Genomic DNA, 17,430 nt, shown 5'->3' with positions numbered 1-17,430 from the left:
TGTAACTAGTTCTGATCCTTAACATGGCATCACCTTCCCTTTACCTTTCAATGACCCTACAACAGTACTAGCTTTGATGATGACTTATAAAGAAGAAACAGGTAATCCTTTTACTTCTTTCTGTCTTCAAACTCTTTTCTATGCTATCCTTTAACATCAGGATATCTCCTTGAAGTTGAATCCTAAGGCCTGCAAATTTAACCTGTTCGATGCCTGCAGTGATGGTGATGCTGCCCTCAAAATTAACCAGGTAAGCAGCCAAAATGCCAGAACAGTCAAACTAATGCAAATCTTATTATGTATTTCATGCTTTTAAAAGGAGAAACAAAACTTTTCGTGTGGACTGATTGGCTGATGTTTTGGTCCAAGGGTAGGTGTGATTCATTTACATTGAGTCTTTTACACTGTGGGTGCTTTAGCATTATAGTATTCAAATATGTTTAATATAATGGATTAGGATGAATGCAGTTGGATTTTTAAGGTAAGTGATGATTCAGTGTGGTTATTGAATCATCACTGAGCTTACAATGTACTCACAGGTGTAGCATCTCTTGAGATCCCAGTGTCCCTGAACTGGCAGATGCAGAACAGATCTATTACCACCCAGCTGAGGTCTGGCATTATACAAATACCTCACTTAAAAGCCAAATCCAGGTCTGACCTACATCTTTTAAATAATGCAATGACTCTTAGTACAGGGCAAAATGTAGCTACTATGACACTTCTATGACAGCTACTATGAGCCATGGAAATACCAAAGTCCAGCTAAAGCCAGTGGTTATTATGGACCTAATCAGAGTTAAAGTTGTCAATCTATCATATTTCCTGTAACAATGATAAATACCATATTGTCAACACTAAACTGATTTCAGTGGCAAGTCAGCACAGGCATACAGGACCAGATCTTCAGCTGGAGTTCCTGCTTGGCTGGTTGCAATGACATGCAAGAGACGTGAAACATCGAAAAAACTGCATGGAGATGAACATAGCAAAGCAGGACTATAGAAAGTGTAACTCCCGGTAGCTGGGGTCATGCTCCTGAACCTCCTGCACACACACAAGCCTCAAGCTGGCACTCAAAGCCCTTGAGCTCTTGGCTCCTGGCAGTGCTAATGCCAGGGCTGAAATTACAGCACTTTCTGAAATTATGAGCTGGTTCCCAAAGGGCTGCCTGAGTGGTGAATGTGGAGGACTTGTGGAGGAGTGTGTGAATCACAGTGTATCTGTGCTGGCCACGGGTGTTAAATAAGAGGTTTTTGAAAACCTGGGGCTGTCTGCTGGAAGCTGTGACCTGTGTTACACTGCTGACAGTCTTGAAGGTCAGCTCTGTTGTACCTGCACTGGCTTGGCGAGGGGGCACTTGTGAAGCCCTGTCACACGTAGGTCCCACCACACTAAAAATGTATTTGTATGTGGTAGCTGTAGTGAAAGACTTACTGGTAGCAAATGCCGGTCCTTTATCGCTTGCCTCTTTTGGCTGACGATTGCAGGGAAGGGAGGAAAGGGGGGAGCCACCACAGCAATGGGGCCTTTCTGCTCTCTGTTATCACCTCGGCTTCGATGTTCTGTTTTGGATTAGAAAGAAGACACAAGTCTTTCAAAGTGTTAAAAACATACAAATATCCCTACTAACAGCACAACAGAGACAGGTATAGGACAGTGGACTCCAAAGACAAAGGTTCTTCTCTTCCCCAGCGACTGGTACAAATGATCCCTGTTGTGACTGAAGGGGAGAAGCACTTACTGGACATCCGTGTGCCCAGAAGAGCAATACCCATACAACCCCTGCATATGTGCTGCAGCTGAATTGTCCTCAAATGAGATTTATACCGTTTATCCCAAGAAACAATGGAGTTACCTTCTAGGCACTTGACACCCAAGGCCTGATTTCCAACAGAAACCTGCAGCTCCTTTTGCCTTGAAATACTGAGATGCAATAACTATGCCTGCATTCTAGCCATATAAAATATATCACTCTGAGGGGAAAAAAAGAAACACAGCTCCAGGTGCGATTTTATTCACTGGCTGCATGGCAGGGCTCGGTCCTGAGATTGGCTTGACATCGTGAGGGTTGTTGCAGTGGTAATGTTCAGGTTCCAGTATGAAGGAGATCATCCTAGGAACGTCAACATCTTTATTCACCCTAGGCCCACAGGAGTCTTCCTTCAGCATGGGCTCACAATATTCAGTCCTCTTCAAGCATCAGTCTTAAGTCTCTGGAACCTTCCAAATGAATGGGAGAATGCTCATGGACTTCCCATCCCTAATTTTAGGTGACAGTTAGATAATTGCTGTTTGCATGGAGTGCTGCTGAAAGGAGATAATATATTTACCTGTTCCACTAGCTGTGGTCCAGCCAGAAATGTTTGCTGGTAGCATAGCTGTTTTATGACCTAAAATTTAATTTTAATTGCTCCTAGTTAAACAGATAAAGAGATAATGAAATTCTGATAGAAGAGAGAGTTGAGACACAATAAACATATTTAGAGTAAATTTCGGATTAAAATTTCATCCCCATATATGCAGTTATTTGGAAAATAAGATAAAGCAGCACATGAAAAGCTGCCTGCTGATCCTGCACAGCTGCCATTAATTGTGGAGGATGGGAATATGCCAAAACTGAGATTTGTAACTTCAAAATGATAAGACATTTTCTGGAGCTGCCTTCCCATGCTGCTGTCAGGATTTTTCCTGTCCACAAGATGGCAGGCAAAGATCAGCCTGGTTCTGGGACAAATGCAAAGCAGAGCTGCTGAGAACAGAAAAGAATTTCTGCTCCACTCCAGCACTACTGTGGTTGCAATTTGGCTGTATCACTCTCTGCCATGCTATGGAGACATACTGCATCCACAGTGTGTCCCTGACCTAAAACCTGCAGAGACGGTCAAATGTGGCAATTAATTGGAACATCTTATCCATCTAACAGATGCTCTGCAGTTCTAAGCAATCGATTATTATTATAAGCTAATAACAGTAATAAATGAGCAAGACAATTAGAGCTGTTGGTGCAAAACGCTTCAAGACAGGAGGCTGCTGCTGAATATTTTAAGCGTGACCTGCACGAATTTTCTCCCTCCTTAAGGCACAGAAGAAAGACAGGCTTGTTTGCCTGCTTTGTCTTATGTCCTGGTAATAATTCTCCCTTGGTTAGGTTCCCAGTGAAAACTGACCTTTCCCCGTCTTTTGCCATTCCTTTAATGTGCTGTTTAGGACCATCCAGATGTTTGCATCCAGTAAATTTTCTTTCTGGCTGGGATCCAGGACCCTGGTTATGACCCTGTTACTCCTGCTTCCTTTCTGTGTTGCTTTGAGACCACAGGTCTGCAGTTTGTTAGGCAATGTCAGAAAATGTTCCCTAGCCTGGCAAGGGGAGACCTGCCCAACCCTTCCAAGCTGTCCAGGACATCTATCACCTGACTTTCAGCTGCCACTCTTGAAGGACACGGCATCCTCCAGTATCATGCTTGGAAACCTTGAGCAGACAGCTCAGTTTTTGTGGAGACTAATACCATTGGCTCCAGTTTCAGCCCTTGTGAAGGGAGTTGGGACTAGATAATCTTTAAGGTCCTTTCAAACCCAAACCATTCTGTAATTCTAGAGTTCTGTGATTTCTTAGCAGGAGTACCTAAGTCCCAGTGCAGATCAGTGCCCACAGTTCTGTGTGCTTGTGCCTGAGCATCCTTCTGCTGCCTGAAGTGGACCCTGGAGAGGTGTTTTGTGTGTGGAGCTGGAGCAGGGAAGGGGGCACCTACCTCTGCGCAAGGCTCGCAGGTGCTGCTTGGCGTGGTGGTGCAGCTCCTCCACGCAGGGCGGTCTGGTGGAGGGGAGGAAGATATTTCTTTGCTGATGCCAAGGTGCTCGGTAATAGACACTCAGTTTGCTCTCTGCATCAAGGTTGGAGACAGCTGTAGGATAAAAAACAGAGTGCAACATAAGACTTCTAGTCTCTCTTCCATCAACACAGCTGAAAAGAAAAGGTTCTTGCTTGGAACAGCATTGTGAAGAACAGACACTGGTTTGTTACAGCACCTTTACTCCCATCAAATAGCAGCAGACATTATCTTCTCTGTGTTTCCACATCATGTTATATCAGTTAGCCTTTAGGCAATGACCTTTTACTAGATTGCAAATGGCTCTATGGAGGCAAGCAGGTGAAATGATACTTTATTGGTTTTTTATATAAATGGACCAAAGGGATAATCATTTTATAGACAGCAAAACAAAAATGCAAAGAAGGTACACAATCTTTCCACAGTGACATTTTGAGAAAAGGCAGTGGGAGGAATAGGTCTTCCATTTACTCATTCTCCTGCCAATGTGCTCTTTCACTGTATCATGTTACACACAACTAGTTTCTGACACAGGTTGCTAGCTCGCTGCCTTCCAGGGTGTAATGACTGAGATTAACTGCTTGCCCTGCTGAGAGACTTTGACTGTCACCTATCAAAAGAGGCTCCTTTAATAGACAGGTACTTCTGAGGGACAGGAACACTTCAGTTCCTTTAAAGATAGATCCCAGAAGTCTGCCTCTGAAAATTATATGAATCAAGTTCCACTAAAGGTTTGAGAGAATTTTTTCGGAGTGCTGAGAGTCCCATGAACTATTCCCAGCCTAAGGGTACACAGTGGATAGCTTTCTAAGGCTAAGGCAGGAGTGGATGGCCATGGGAGATGCCAGCACTCTGCCCCAGCCAGTGGCAGGGAGCAGGCTCATCCTCGGCTCACATAATGCAGCAGAGAGGTGGCACATCCTGAGGTATATCTTGGGCTTGATCCTTCTACTACAGGCACTGATCCAGACCGACTCTGGTGTAATGCCAAGGAACTTCTGCAGCTGTTTTGCTCACAGGACAGCACAGTGTGACACATGCAGGCACCCTCATGCACAGGAGGTAACTCCTGGGCTTCCCTTCCCAGTCAGCAGCCAAAGAACCAGTGTGCTTTACACTGGTTCTCCCACTGTCCATGCACTCCTCTCCTTTACATATTTCAGGGTTCTCGTCTAGTTTCCTGCTTTTGCACTCTCTTACCCTTTTTTGAGGGGTAGCCAGTGCATCATGGCAGAGAATGGCTCTCTGGTGGAGATGCTTTGGTCTTTCTTGTTTTGTTGCTTTCTTTAAAGCAAAACAACATTCATTCAGCCTGAAGGCATACCAGTGCTTTTTATAGAGAAAGAATTGGGCAAGTACAGTTGGAGAAGAAGGAGGGAGCAGATAGAAGAGGAGAAACCCAGGAACCATGCTATCACATGTGGGATGATGAGAGACTATCAGTTTCTTTGATTAGAAAAAAACCCCTAACAGTTCAACAAAATTTGTAGGTGTCATGATGGAAGTGGTGGTATGATATGATGAACAGACCTGCTGAAGTTCAGGTCCTCAGAGCTTCAGCAAAAATGAAGGGACCCCAAACTCTCTCTCTGCTAGGGAGCCTTGCTTTGCTTCTCAGTGGATTTTTGCAGGTGGGGTGTCAGTCAGTTTTTCAGCACATTTGGAGTGCTGCTCTATGCAATTGGCATGGTGTCAGTGCAAGGAATGGCACCAGGGGGAGAAAAAAATTATAGTGGAGGAAGGTAGTAGGATAAATGATGGCAACCTGTCAGTGCTTGTTCGTCATGAGGATTTGCTAATTAAATTTTTGACATTGCAAAAACATCATGTTGCCAAATTGGAGGCAGAGCTTTTGATGGCTTGTCTGCCTATTACCACCACTGCAGTAGGGAAATACCTCACTTGCACGAGCTCATTTTATATATCCTTTACCCCTTGAAGGTAACGAAGCACTATGTCTGTTTTACTTACATACAAGGTACTGAGACACAAAGCAACTTGCCTTGATCCTGTTCTGAGCGACACTTCCTCCTTAGGAATCTCAGCTCAGGACAAAAATTTGTACGCCATAGTAATGATACCCCACCCATTCTTTGTATTGCCTAGGGCATGTGATATTCATGATCACAAATTGTACCCTGGAGGCTAATGAAAAGGCAGGTACAAGCAGTTCCTTCCTACTCCCAGAAAAATCTGTCTAGACTGAAGTGCTAGTAGTTTGTGATGAATATCAGTAAGTGAGTGTAAAGTTTTACCTACTTACGAAATTTTCAGACATTTCATCAGACTAGAATAGATTTTGCTGCAAAATTTAGCTTTGGCCTTGGCAACAGTGTTTTACAAATAAGAGTAGGAGTTGGGTTAATATACTTTGAGACTTAAAAATGAAACCAAGTTCATGCAAGCTCTGCTACACATCTACTGTTGTAGACACATGTTGCTGTTTGCAGATAAAATAGCATGACCACTTAGCCACCCAACAAGTCTCCCTTAGCCAGCAGACCTGGCAGAGCTGTGCACAGCGCTGTCCCAGGAGAAAAACCACAAATACACCGCTTATCTTCAAATGATAGGACATTAAGAAGCTTGCAGTACCCTGTGCTATGGCCCCAGCCAGCACCCATCCATGTCTTCTCACCTTGCCCTGCAGGGTCTCTGATTCATGGTAACAGGAAATATACGCCCCGACACCAAGAAAGCAGAAATATTGCATGGAACTCATTGAACTGACCAATCCTTTAAAATACTCCAAGGCTGGAGTGGATTTTCTAGGAGGTCCAGAATAGAAACTAAAAGTGCTGGCAAAAAAAGCCACAAGGGGATGAATGCTCTCACCCTGCAGTGGGGAAGAAGCTCACAGGGAGGGAGCAGCACTCGGTAGAGTGGAGGACAATGCTGGCCCAAGGATAAGTAAGCATAAACCCGCAATGAATACAATTAGTCTGCATGTCTGAGGAACAGCATCCCAACCTCAGATCAGCAAAGCTCTGAAAAAAACTCCTGGGAAAGAGGAAAAAGTGAAAAAGTTAACCAGTGAGTAAAAGCCTGCCAAAAGAAGGACCTGCTTCCATTTCATTCTTTGCACATTGTCCTTTGCATGTCCTTCCCTGTCCTTTGCGCATTGCCTGTTCTTCTGCAATGACATTTTGCCTGGCCTCACTGATTGCCCCTGGGAACTGGGCACCGTTGCTGGGAGCTGTAGCCAGAGGATGCAACCACAGGAGTGGACTATGAGCTTTAAGGACTACCGAACATCTAATTTTCTTCACAGGACTGAATCTCTTACTTTAACTAAAAGAAAAAAGCCAACCCTGTGGCAGGGTAATTCAGCAGACAAAGACCACTGGGCTGAAATCTAGAAGATATGTGCTGTCAAAGCTTCACCATATGCTTCTGCCAGGAGCTGGCGTTAAATATTAAGACTCCCTATATCTCTGTTCTGTGAAATGAGGATAAGGTATCTCTTTCAGCCAGCACTTCCTTTACTCAGTGTTTTACACTGCAGGCTGTTTTAACAATGCTGAGCCTGCCCGTGACTGTAGCCCCTCCACATCATCGTAACATGCATAATAAATAAAGCAATATAGAAACTGTAAAGCCACAGTCTTTAAGTGATTAACAGCTGGACATCACACCAAATGAGAAAAAAAAACCAATACAGAAATAGGAAATGCTACATTTCAGGCATCAGATATAGACTGTTAACTTATTTTTAGTGTGCACTTTGATCAATTTAGACTATAGAAATGAATCATATAAGCTATCATTTAATTTAATTCCTGAGTTAAAGTAATTGGGTTTTTTTTGTCTTGTGGGATGACAAAATGACAAGAGACCATTTAAATGGATTCTCCATTCCATTCTGTGGATCCATTAACATTGGCTGATTTCCTAACAACCAGTGTCAAACAGACATACACTAATGGCTCTTCTCATGAGAAGATTTTTGAAGATTTACAAATAGCTGTTTTATTGAAGTTGGTCATATTTATCATTTACAGATCCTTATCATCTTCACATCCGCTCATGCTCTCCCTCTTCAAGCCAAGCAGAAAAAGGATCCTGCCATAGCAGAGCTGGATGTGGATGCTTGAAGGTTGTGCGGCTTTAGTGCACTCAGGCGTGATTGTTCTAATAATAACACCACAAAGGCCAAGCAAGAAAGATTTCTGCTCTATTTATTTGATAGATCCAGGGGTTTCCCCCCACAACTCCGTCTGCTTCTAAAGACACTTGCCTCCCCCTTCCCAGATCCTTCTGTTTCTCAACTTTGTATTATTTCTATCTGTATTATAGTTGCAATTACCTGTCAGGGGAAGAAAGAAAAAAAGATAATTTCCTATGTTTCCTGGTCCAGAGAGAAAACATGATTTGTTGTAAGGTGTGAAAAAGTGTGCAGCCTGGAGGGAATTGGAGCAGCAAGCAAGGAAGTGTTCAGGGCCAGTGCCCAGAGCTGTCAGCCCTGAATTCTGCACAGGCAAAGCTGAACCGGCAGCTGCCGAATCCTTATTAAAGTATCCAGGTTCCAAAAGACAAACCTCAAAATTAAAAAGGATCAGACTAGTGAATAAGCCTATTCCAGAGCCCAGTTATGCTTAAGAGAGGGTGTAATGAGCCAAAGCTCTTTGCAGGAGGCAGAGGTGCTGGGGGCTGTGCACTTAGTGAAACTCCACTTCTTTGCACACCCTGCTTCAGGGGTGCAGAATGCATCCAAAGGTTGCTGTGGCCAGCAGCCCCATGCCAGGCTCTGCTTAGGAAAGCCCTTCTTCTCCAGCATTAAGGTGGTTAACCTGTCATTTTAGAATATGCCATTTTTTCTAGCTATTTAATGTAAAAATGGTGACTTTTTCTTGTGTGATTCAATGTCATAAGAAAGCCAGATGAACATCCAGCTTTGCATAAATAGGCCTATGCCAGCAGCAGCAGAATTAAACGTGATCAGCCTCTTCCTCAGCTACTGCCCAGGTCAGCAGTGAGTTACTGCCTGCTGCGTTTGTGTGCAAAACATTGCAAGAAAATTAATTCTGAGGAAGACCCAGATTATTTCAAAGACTAGGCAGCCTGGCAGCACATCCAACTTCATCATGCAATTTAGTGCATAAATGTTTCATTGAGGCAAGTGCTGAGTCTGATGTGAGTTTTATTTATAGCCCTGTATGTCTAGAATGTACACTTCCCCCAATGTACTCGTGTAACCACTGGAGCACCCAGGGGGTGTAAACCTACAACACTGGTAAAAATCTAGAGTCGCTTTGCTGTTCATGTCCCACATCCATCAGCAAGCTCAGTACTTTCAAAGCATCTGCCTCTGTGGCTGCTGCTTCCCAGTGATGGCAAAGAGAGTGCCAGGCTTACCCAGCAGGGACACCAGAGTCTGGAGCTTCCTGAAGGTGGGACAATCAGTTTTCAGCAATTGTGTTCCCTCCCAACCATGCATATACCTAGACATTTCCCTATTTGCCAGTGGCAAACCCCACCAAAAGGAACTACGAGTAGCTATTTGGATGAGCTGCTTTCCTGTCCCATCTTTATTAGCAATTGAAAAATGCCCATGCAAAGGGACTGTGTTGGTGGGGCTGCTGTTCATTGCAAATAAGGCTACTGGGTCGTCAGCTTTTCCAGCACCCAGCTGAACAATGGCAATCTCACTGTAACTTCAGTGACTGCATCTACAAGCATGGGTATGCACACAATTTCCCTCATACCTCTAGAAAAAAGTACCAAGCAACTGCCGCTAGCAACTGTGATGTATCCCAGCACGCCTGGAAACCCTAGTCACCCTGGCAGGGGCAGGATGCCATGCTCTTCCCCCACTAAATCAGTGCCAGAGCAACACCTGACAGTGATGAGTTTCTCTTCCAAAGCTCTTTTGCTGGGGCAGGGACATCAGATGATGGGAATGTGACGAGCACTCTCGTTCCTTGGCACTGCAGAGGCTGCTGAGGACCCTGCCTGTGCTTCCCAGTCCTTCTCTTCCCTGGGAAGCTGTATGTGGTCCACTTTCCCTGGGACAAGTGAGAAATCAGGCAGTCTTCACAGAGCTTTCTAACCATATATCTTGTGTAAGGCAAGAGATGCCCAACTCAATGAAAGAGGAAACTGCATGCCAAACACCGTCTCCTCACCAACCAAGTACATCTTTGGGATTTGTTCAGGGTCTGAGTAGTATGCCCCCATCCTTGGCCACATCTTTTGTTCCTGTTTTCCTGGCGCATTCTGCCATTTGTGAGGGTGCTGTTTATAGCAGACATTTGCCTTTCAGTCTTCACAGTGCCCACTGTTACAGGGCCATGGATGACTGATGACCCACTTTAGGTGGTTTGCTCCTTGGCTACTTCTCTCTGGAAGCCTGTGCTGGAAAATACAGTTTGTAATGGCCTTGTGCATCATTATTTCTTATTGCTTTTATCAGGGCAGAAATCCAGAGTATTTCTGAAGAGTTTCTGTGTTGTGCAACCTGAGTTCAGGATGGATGTGAGTGGAAAGTTCCAGTGACACAGACCCCAAGAGATGGTTTGGGCAGCCGGTCTGGACCTGAAGCCTGGATCACCACATCTGCCCTGCCACTGGCACTTGCACATGCAAATTAAAGCCAATGCAACTGCGTCTACGCAGGCTGCAGCTGCCCTCCAGAAAAACAGGAGGGGAGACATGACAAAACAAGTTAAGTCTTTAGCTACATGTGGGCAACAGCATGTGTACAATTATTATTCTGTTCTGCACTCATGGACAGACAATTTAGCAAATTTTTCAAACTCAAGCAAAAAGGCAGAAACCTCACTGACAAACGAATCTGTTGAGAAAGACCACAATCTTTTATGTTCTTTGTATTGCTTTATTTCCTGCCAATACAATGAAACCTCTCATGTTTCAATCACAGTTTCTTAGCACATCCCTGTGGCATTTTTCTGCCTTGCATTATACTACACACGGAAATAACAGTTATTCAGGAGAAAAAAGTGCAAGTGGGCAAAACCTTATCCATATTTGGCATTCAGGTAGCAGGAAAGATTAAAATACTGGAAAGCATATGATTTGGATGTCATTTCCATGAGCATATCCCTGAATTTTGCATTTACCTGATGTTTGGTTGACTGGCACAACAGACATAATTCAAGAGGGCTGGGAGGCGTGTGGTTCTTATACACGTAAGAAGATTAGGCTGTTAAGCAATATGCACTTATGTGAAGGGTACCACATGCTAATCCCATTCTTGGCTTTGCTGCTTTCAACCACTGCTGGTGGTGTCTGAACATATTTTAAACTGCTTTTCCTAACTCTGTCAAATATGTTACAGTGGCCAGAATGGAACTTCGTATTTCAAAGTATTTCAAAGCTGTCACTGAAGGATAGACAATAACCTCTTAGAAATACAGAGTACTTTATATGTTCAAGCCTCCATTCCTGTGAAGTTTTCCTAGCCAGCAACTTCTTAGTTTCCTTTTATTCCTGTTCTCAGGTCTGTGCTTTACACAGCCTCCAAGAGTGCCCTGCAGGGTAATGGTAAAAAAAAAAACCAAAAAAAACCAGGCAGACAACATGGCAGTCCTGCCTGGCAAGCTTAAGGCTACTGTTAGGTCAACGATTCTGCAGTAATATTAATTCTATATTCAATTCAGATTGCTGTCACGTTCCATGAGAAAACAAAGAGCTAACTAGCCAGTAAAATATTGAAGGCATAAACAGAATTAGATAAAAACTCAAACCAGAACTATTTTAAGGTTACAGAATCTAATGGTAAGGATGGATTGTTAGAGCAGGGATGATACAACATCCCACGTATGCACACATGTCTATATATTTCCAGAGCATGTAACTGAAATCAGTGTCCCAAGAGAGCCCTTTCAGTCCTACGTGCTTAATTAGTTGAAAGCACTTCTGTCAATTTGACACACTTTCAACACAGATTTCTTCCCGTGTTGACCCTTCACATTACTCCCACTCTGGATACGCAGCAAGATAAAGTCTCTTATCTCCAGCAGTGTAGTGTGTGGTCTCAGTAACACACTTTGTAAGTATGCTTTTAGACATCCTTTGCAATTCTCTCCCATTGCTCTGCTATTTTTCTCCTGTACTGACTCAGCCTGAATCACTACTAAGCTGGCCTGAGTTGCTCCAGCAGGTCACCATAATGCTCTCCTTTTTATCACAGAAAAGTGTGCTGTTCACTGTGACGTTGCTCTCAGATCAGTCACCTTGATTTCACATGCCAGCAGTCAAGAACTAAGCTCTACAAAATTTATTTACTATTCTACCTACCTTAGTTAATGCTTACCTTCAGGATCTTGTGAAAAAAAATATCCTATAGACAATTTTATGGTAGGTCAAACTGGTTTTTGGTAGCAGTTTTAGGGTATCCTGCCTATTCTTCTACTCAAATCATTCAATTACCCTGCATATTTCTGTCTGAATATTTGCACCTAAAGTGGTCATTTTCAAGTAATAGCCTTTTGAGTCTATGCTGAGCATTCTCTTTTCAAGAAGAACGGAGACTTGGTCATTGCAGCACCTATTTCCGCATCAGCATCCACAATATGAACAACCTCTCCACATTTGTGAACCTACAGACTGTCGGTAAAACATCATGAACCTTGAAAAAGCACACTGGAACATGACACTCAACAAAGAATATGCTGTGCTTGCTACATTGGAAGATAAGATTCAGATGACTTATTCCAAGTACAGCAAATGTATTTCTGTTTTCCTTGAAAGTTTCAAAAACTACAAGCTTCCATCTAAGCTCTAAGACTTAGTCTCCATACCTTCTCTTGACTCTTAGAAGCAGCATTTAGAATCAAAGATGCCAGTTTGCACAGAAAATGAATGAGCCGAGGCTCTCTTCCCTTCTGCTGGCACTGTCTGTAGGCTGAGGAATCAAACCCCCAGGAGTCAGGAACAACAAGCCATGTGTTAGGAGTAGAGATGGTGGCTCGTATTTCACACTTCTTCCTTCCCATCAGTCTTTTTCAGTGAGCTCGGCTAGATGCCTTGGATACCACTTAACGGCAAGTCGAGGTAAATACCAAGTTTCTTCCAATTCTATTTAGTAAATACTATGCAATACCATGTATGTAAATACTATTACAACATGTCCCTTCAAATTACTCACAGCCCTTCAGGGGAAGACAGAAAGTCAAGCATCTCAGTGGGACCAATAATTTTTTCTTCCTCTGGAGAAATATTCTTGCTGCTCCTGCAGCTCCATAAGTCTGTTCTGCAGAGGGATTTTGAGAGACCTGCTCTGTCTCTCTATCCTTATCTCTGAATAGCTTCCTCCCCTGAATGGTAAGGCAGTGTGTTTCTTGGGACAGGCAAAAAAAATCCCACACACTCCTCCACAAGGTTTCTCTGGAGCCACCCTGATGGTGGCCCAGAGCTGGCTGGCAGAGGGGTGCAGTTACAGATACAACCAGTTCATGGTGTAGCTCTGGTTCTTCCAGTACAACTCTTCCCCAGTCTCAGTAATACCCAAGTCCTCCACTACCAGCCTCCTCAGATGTTTGATCTGGCTCTGGCTTCCGAAGCCATTTACTTGAAGCCCAGACAACCATCTGAATCAGCCCACAAATCACAGAACCACAGACTGGACTGGGCTGTAAGTGGCTTTAGAGATCACCTAGTTCCAGCTCCCTTCCGTGGGCAGGAACACTTCCATTAGGCCGGATTGCTCTGGGCCAAGAGAAAGGTCCTCTTTCCACACTGTCCTTCCCCAGTCCCACTTCTGATGGGACACTTGTGTTAAACATTACAGCAAACTGAGCTGTAAGAGTTCAAAGAAGCACACTGAGAACAAGGCCAGCTGAATTGCAGAGTTTAATTTGTTGAAACAATAGGGAACACAGTCCTTTTGTTTTGTAAGGGGAAGGAGAGCTGCCTCAAAATAAGGATTTATGCCCCTTTCATTTCGATACTTTCTCAAAGGAATTGTTTTTAATGAAAAAACCTGATTAGGATTTAGGCAATCTTAGAATTCTTGTGAGTGCCTTCCACCCACCCTGTGATGCCAAACACATGTTCCAGCATCCCTCACTGCCAGAGCTCCAGCTCTTACCCAGGAATTGCAGCCTCTTCCCTCCAGGCCTTTGGGGTTTGAAATTAGCCCTTAATCCATAAAGCATGGGTGTATTACAATATATGGAATGGCCTGTATTACTTACTGTACTTCGTATACACAGACAAAAAGACTTCATATACAAAGACACCAAGATACACTGGATTACTTTTTAAAGAAATCCATCCAGACAACATTTGGAAACTCTGTCAGTGATGTTGTATATCTAGACTGCAGGATGAATAACTTATGTCAAGATAAATTATTTTCCCACTGTTGTTATTATTTGAATAACATGTTCTCAGCTTACTCACCTTAGGCATGAAATTTTTTTCTGCAGACTTGCGCTGTTTTTTCTATGGTATTTCAAGCCCTTGCTTACCTCAAATGGTCCACAAGCCTCAAATGGCAAATTCCAGCTTGCAGATTTAACCAGGAGGTGAGCATTGGTAGCTACATCCCCTTGCATGTCCCTGCAGAGGTGCAAACCTGTAACCATGCCAGCTGGGGTACCCCTATGGCTCATGCTGACCCACTAACTCCCACTTCCAAGTGCGACATCACAGCCAATGGCAACTAGTACATAAAATGCAGCATGAAAACATTTAAGCTAAAATAAATTTTAATGCTTTTACTTCTTTAAAGTGTCATAGGGTGTTAATAAAGATCATAACATAGGCTAAGCTTCATTGTTATGGCTAATATGGCTTTATGAGCCCAAACCATATCCTATTGTTTGCACTCACATTTATACTATTAAACCACATATTCATGCACAAAACCTAATTGAGTTCTGACGGGGTTTCTGAAAAGCCACATCTGCTGAAGAGCTTCAGGGTTTGTCAGAGGCTGCAGGGGTGTGGACCACTCTCTGGTGAGAGCTGTCATCCAGAACATAGCTGCAAACAGCTAATTCTTGCACATTTGTAACTCCTCTGCCTTTGTGGACACATCAGACCCAGTACAAGGCAGCTTTCAACACATCGGCTTTAGCGCAGCAAACACACAGAGCTGCAAATAATTGTTCCCTTAATCTTCATATAAAATGATTACTTTTTAAGTGTGGGCAGACATTTTATTATGACCATGTACCAAGCCCTGCACACAAAGAAGAAAACCAGAAGGCATGGCTGAAATGGCAACGTTTCATTGCATTCAGTCAAAACCAGAGCAGAAATGTCAGGTGTCAACACCTACGGGCAACTATCAAATAGCACCATGGAATGACTGCACTGACAACAACACCAGGCAGGAAGTCTTCAAACTCTCAGCTGTAAGCAGTGATGAAAATTAAATAAAACTAATCTGCAGGAAATAAGCTTCTTAAAAAAAATTCCACAGGAAAAGAAATTAAATTAGGGAATAGTTTCAGGAAAGGAATATGGCAAGGAACAAAGGAGAGCAGGGAGAAGGGCATTGGGAGAAGGGAAAATTGTCATTAAAGTTATCATGCAGAAAGTATAAGTTAAAAGTGGGGCCACTGAGTTGCAAACAGTGTTTGACCTTAATGTATCGTGTATCAAATGGAATGGTAAATCAGGGCAGAGGACACTCCAGGGACACTCAGATTTATTCACAATGAGCAAAGTTGACAATATTTCCAAACATAAAGAAGCAGACAACAGAAAGTAATCACAAAAGTAACTTTCCTCAGGGGAGATTTGTCTCCCTGGAGAATTTCTGTAGCTAACAGAGAGGCTCCTCACTGATTTTGTGTACAAATGAGCCTCAGAGAGATCTGAAGAGTCCTCTAGCAGTACTTGTCCCACTCTGTTCACTGTGGAAGGACCATAAGAAGACTGACTGTGAGGAGCTGACATGTTCTGTCACCACCAGGCACCAAGAGCGGAGACATCACCTTTATGGGGTAACAGAGCTGCCTACTTGGAAACAGATATGAGTCTGCAAAGCTATGGATGGCTTCTCACATTTAGTTGTTGAATACATTTAATGACAAAGTAAGGCATAAAATTGGGTCACAGACAGGCAAGCTACTGAGGCATAAGGTGAGTTTTAACTCAAAAGGTAAAGTATTGCTTGAGAAACTGAACAAAATCATTTTTATGAAGGAAGGGATAAACACACTCATAAACGTGACACCATGGGCTGGGCCAGGTGTGCAATTTTGCTGTCCTTACTTTGTCCTTCCTGAGTCATGGATCTGCCTGACTTCTCTGAACCCTCCAGCTCTGCCAGAACATCAGGTTTGGCCCTAATTAGCCCCCTCCCACTTCACTGCCTTCTCTTCTCTGCCCCTCTTCTTTCTCTATGGATTTTCCAAGTGGTGTTAAAAAAAGGAAGTGCTGGAAGAGGTGCCAGACTGCTCTAGAGGCTGAGATGCTGTACATGCTGAACAGTGAAAGGCAGACGACACCCACGGATACAGCACAGCCCTGATCTGGCAGGATCTGTGGAAGGGGGAGGTGGCAATTGCTCCTCACATCCTTTCCACTCCCGTAGCATCTGCCAGCACAGGCGGAGGGGGAGACACCCCAGCCAACTTTTTTTTTTTTTTAATAATATGGATCTTGTTCATAAAGTCAGAGACATTTTATATACAAATACAGATCAGTTCCCTGCCATCTGCTTATTTCCGTGTAGCATCTCAAGTGTCATAAGGGTGTTACAGAGAATATGAAAACAAGGTCTTACCTCTGCTGCTGAGCAGAAAAAAAGAAAAAAGAAAAAAGGAGGAAATATAGGTGTTGGTATGCAGTGAAAGGCTAAGAACTGAGACAGCATTTCTGTTGTGGCTGCCTGGGCTGCTGCTGTTTGTGGATGGAATTTGGCTTGATAGGTAAATATGCTGGCACATCCCTGCTCTGGGCCTGGTGCAAATTACCTCCTGGCCTTCAACAGCCATCTCTTGTCCTGCCAGGGACCTCCTAGCCTTTTCTTGGCCTTCCTATTTGTGTGTCTTAAGAGCAGAAATCACCCTTTTAAGCTAAGCATTTGCACATACAGTTACAGGCCCTGCATTTCATGTGCTGGTCCGGGAATACCTCACTGGTAGGTCTATGGAGTGTTATACTCCTACAGATGAAAGTAGGGAATATATTCTACTACTCAGAGTATAGAGTACTCCTAGTAATATACTCCCTACTTTTGTTCCCCTAGTGGTGAAAAAAAGTAGGGAATGTACTCTACTACTAGGACATGCTCCAAACCTTTGCAGATGAGCTGTGGTCTGTACTGCCCAGGCTGCAGTTTTGGACCCACAAAACTAGGGGGTCCTACAGCACAAACAACCTTCACCATTTACAAGCAGCTCCAAAGCACTGCACTGGATAAGAAACAGGTGGTTCATTACTCAGAATTAACCGCCCACGGTCAGCAGAGAAAAAAGAGCCAGGTTGCCTGGTCCCACCAGAGCTCAGACCCACATAGCAAGGGAAGACAAAAGAATTCACTGATCATCTACCAGGGTCATTATCACTCAGAGATTTTTAAATCTACTGCATTTAAATACAGCTAATTGTGATAAATCAAGATCATTTCTCTTACTTGCCAGTTTGATAATGTCATCTTCATGTTTATTCACATTAGTAA

The 17,430-nt window shown here is 43.6% G+C and overlaps 1 protein-coding gene across 1 annotated transcript in view; it reads right to left on the bottom strand.

The window, feature by feature from the left end:
- Positions 1-17,430, bottom strand: part of NHS (NHS actin remodeling regulator) — a 246,351-nt gene that overhangs the window by 22,645 nt on the left and 206,276 nt on the right. Inside the window, exons 2-3 of the mRNA XM_066176889.1 lie at positions 3,753-3,905; positions 1,438-1,565 (exon numbers count right to left, since the gene is read on the bottom strand). Coding sequence (XP_066032986.1) covers positions 1,438-1,565; positions 3,753-3,905 — 281 coding nt within the window. The remainder of the gene's footprint in view (positions 1-1,437; positions 1,566-3,752; positions 3,906-17,430) is intronic.

Source organism: Chamaea fasciata, unplaced genomic scaffold (assembly GCF_029207755.1).
Source record: "Chamaea fasciata isolate MVZ Bird 193981 ecotype frontalis unplaced genomic scaffold, bChaFas1.0.hap1 SCAF_2, whole genome shotgun sequence".
Classification (NCBI taxonomy): domain Eukaryota; kingdom Metazoa; phylum Chordata; class Aves; order Passeriformes; family Sylviidae; genus Chamaea; species Chamaea fasciata.
This window is presented reverse-complemented; position numbering and strand designations above follow the sequence as displayed.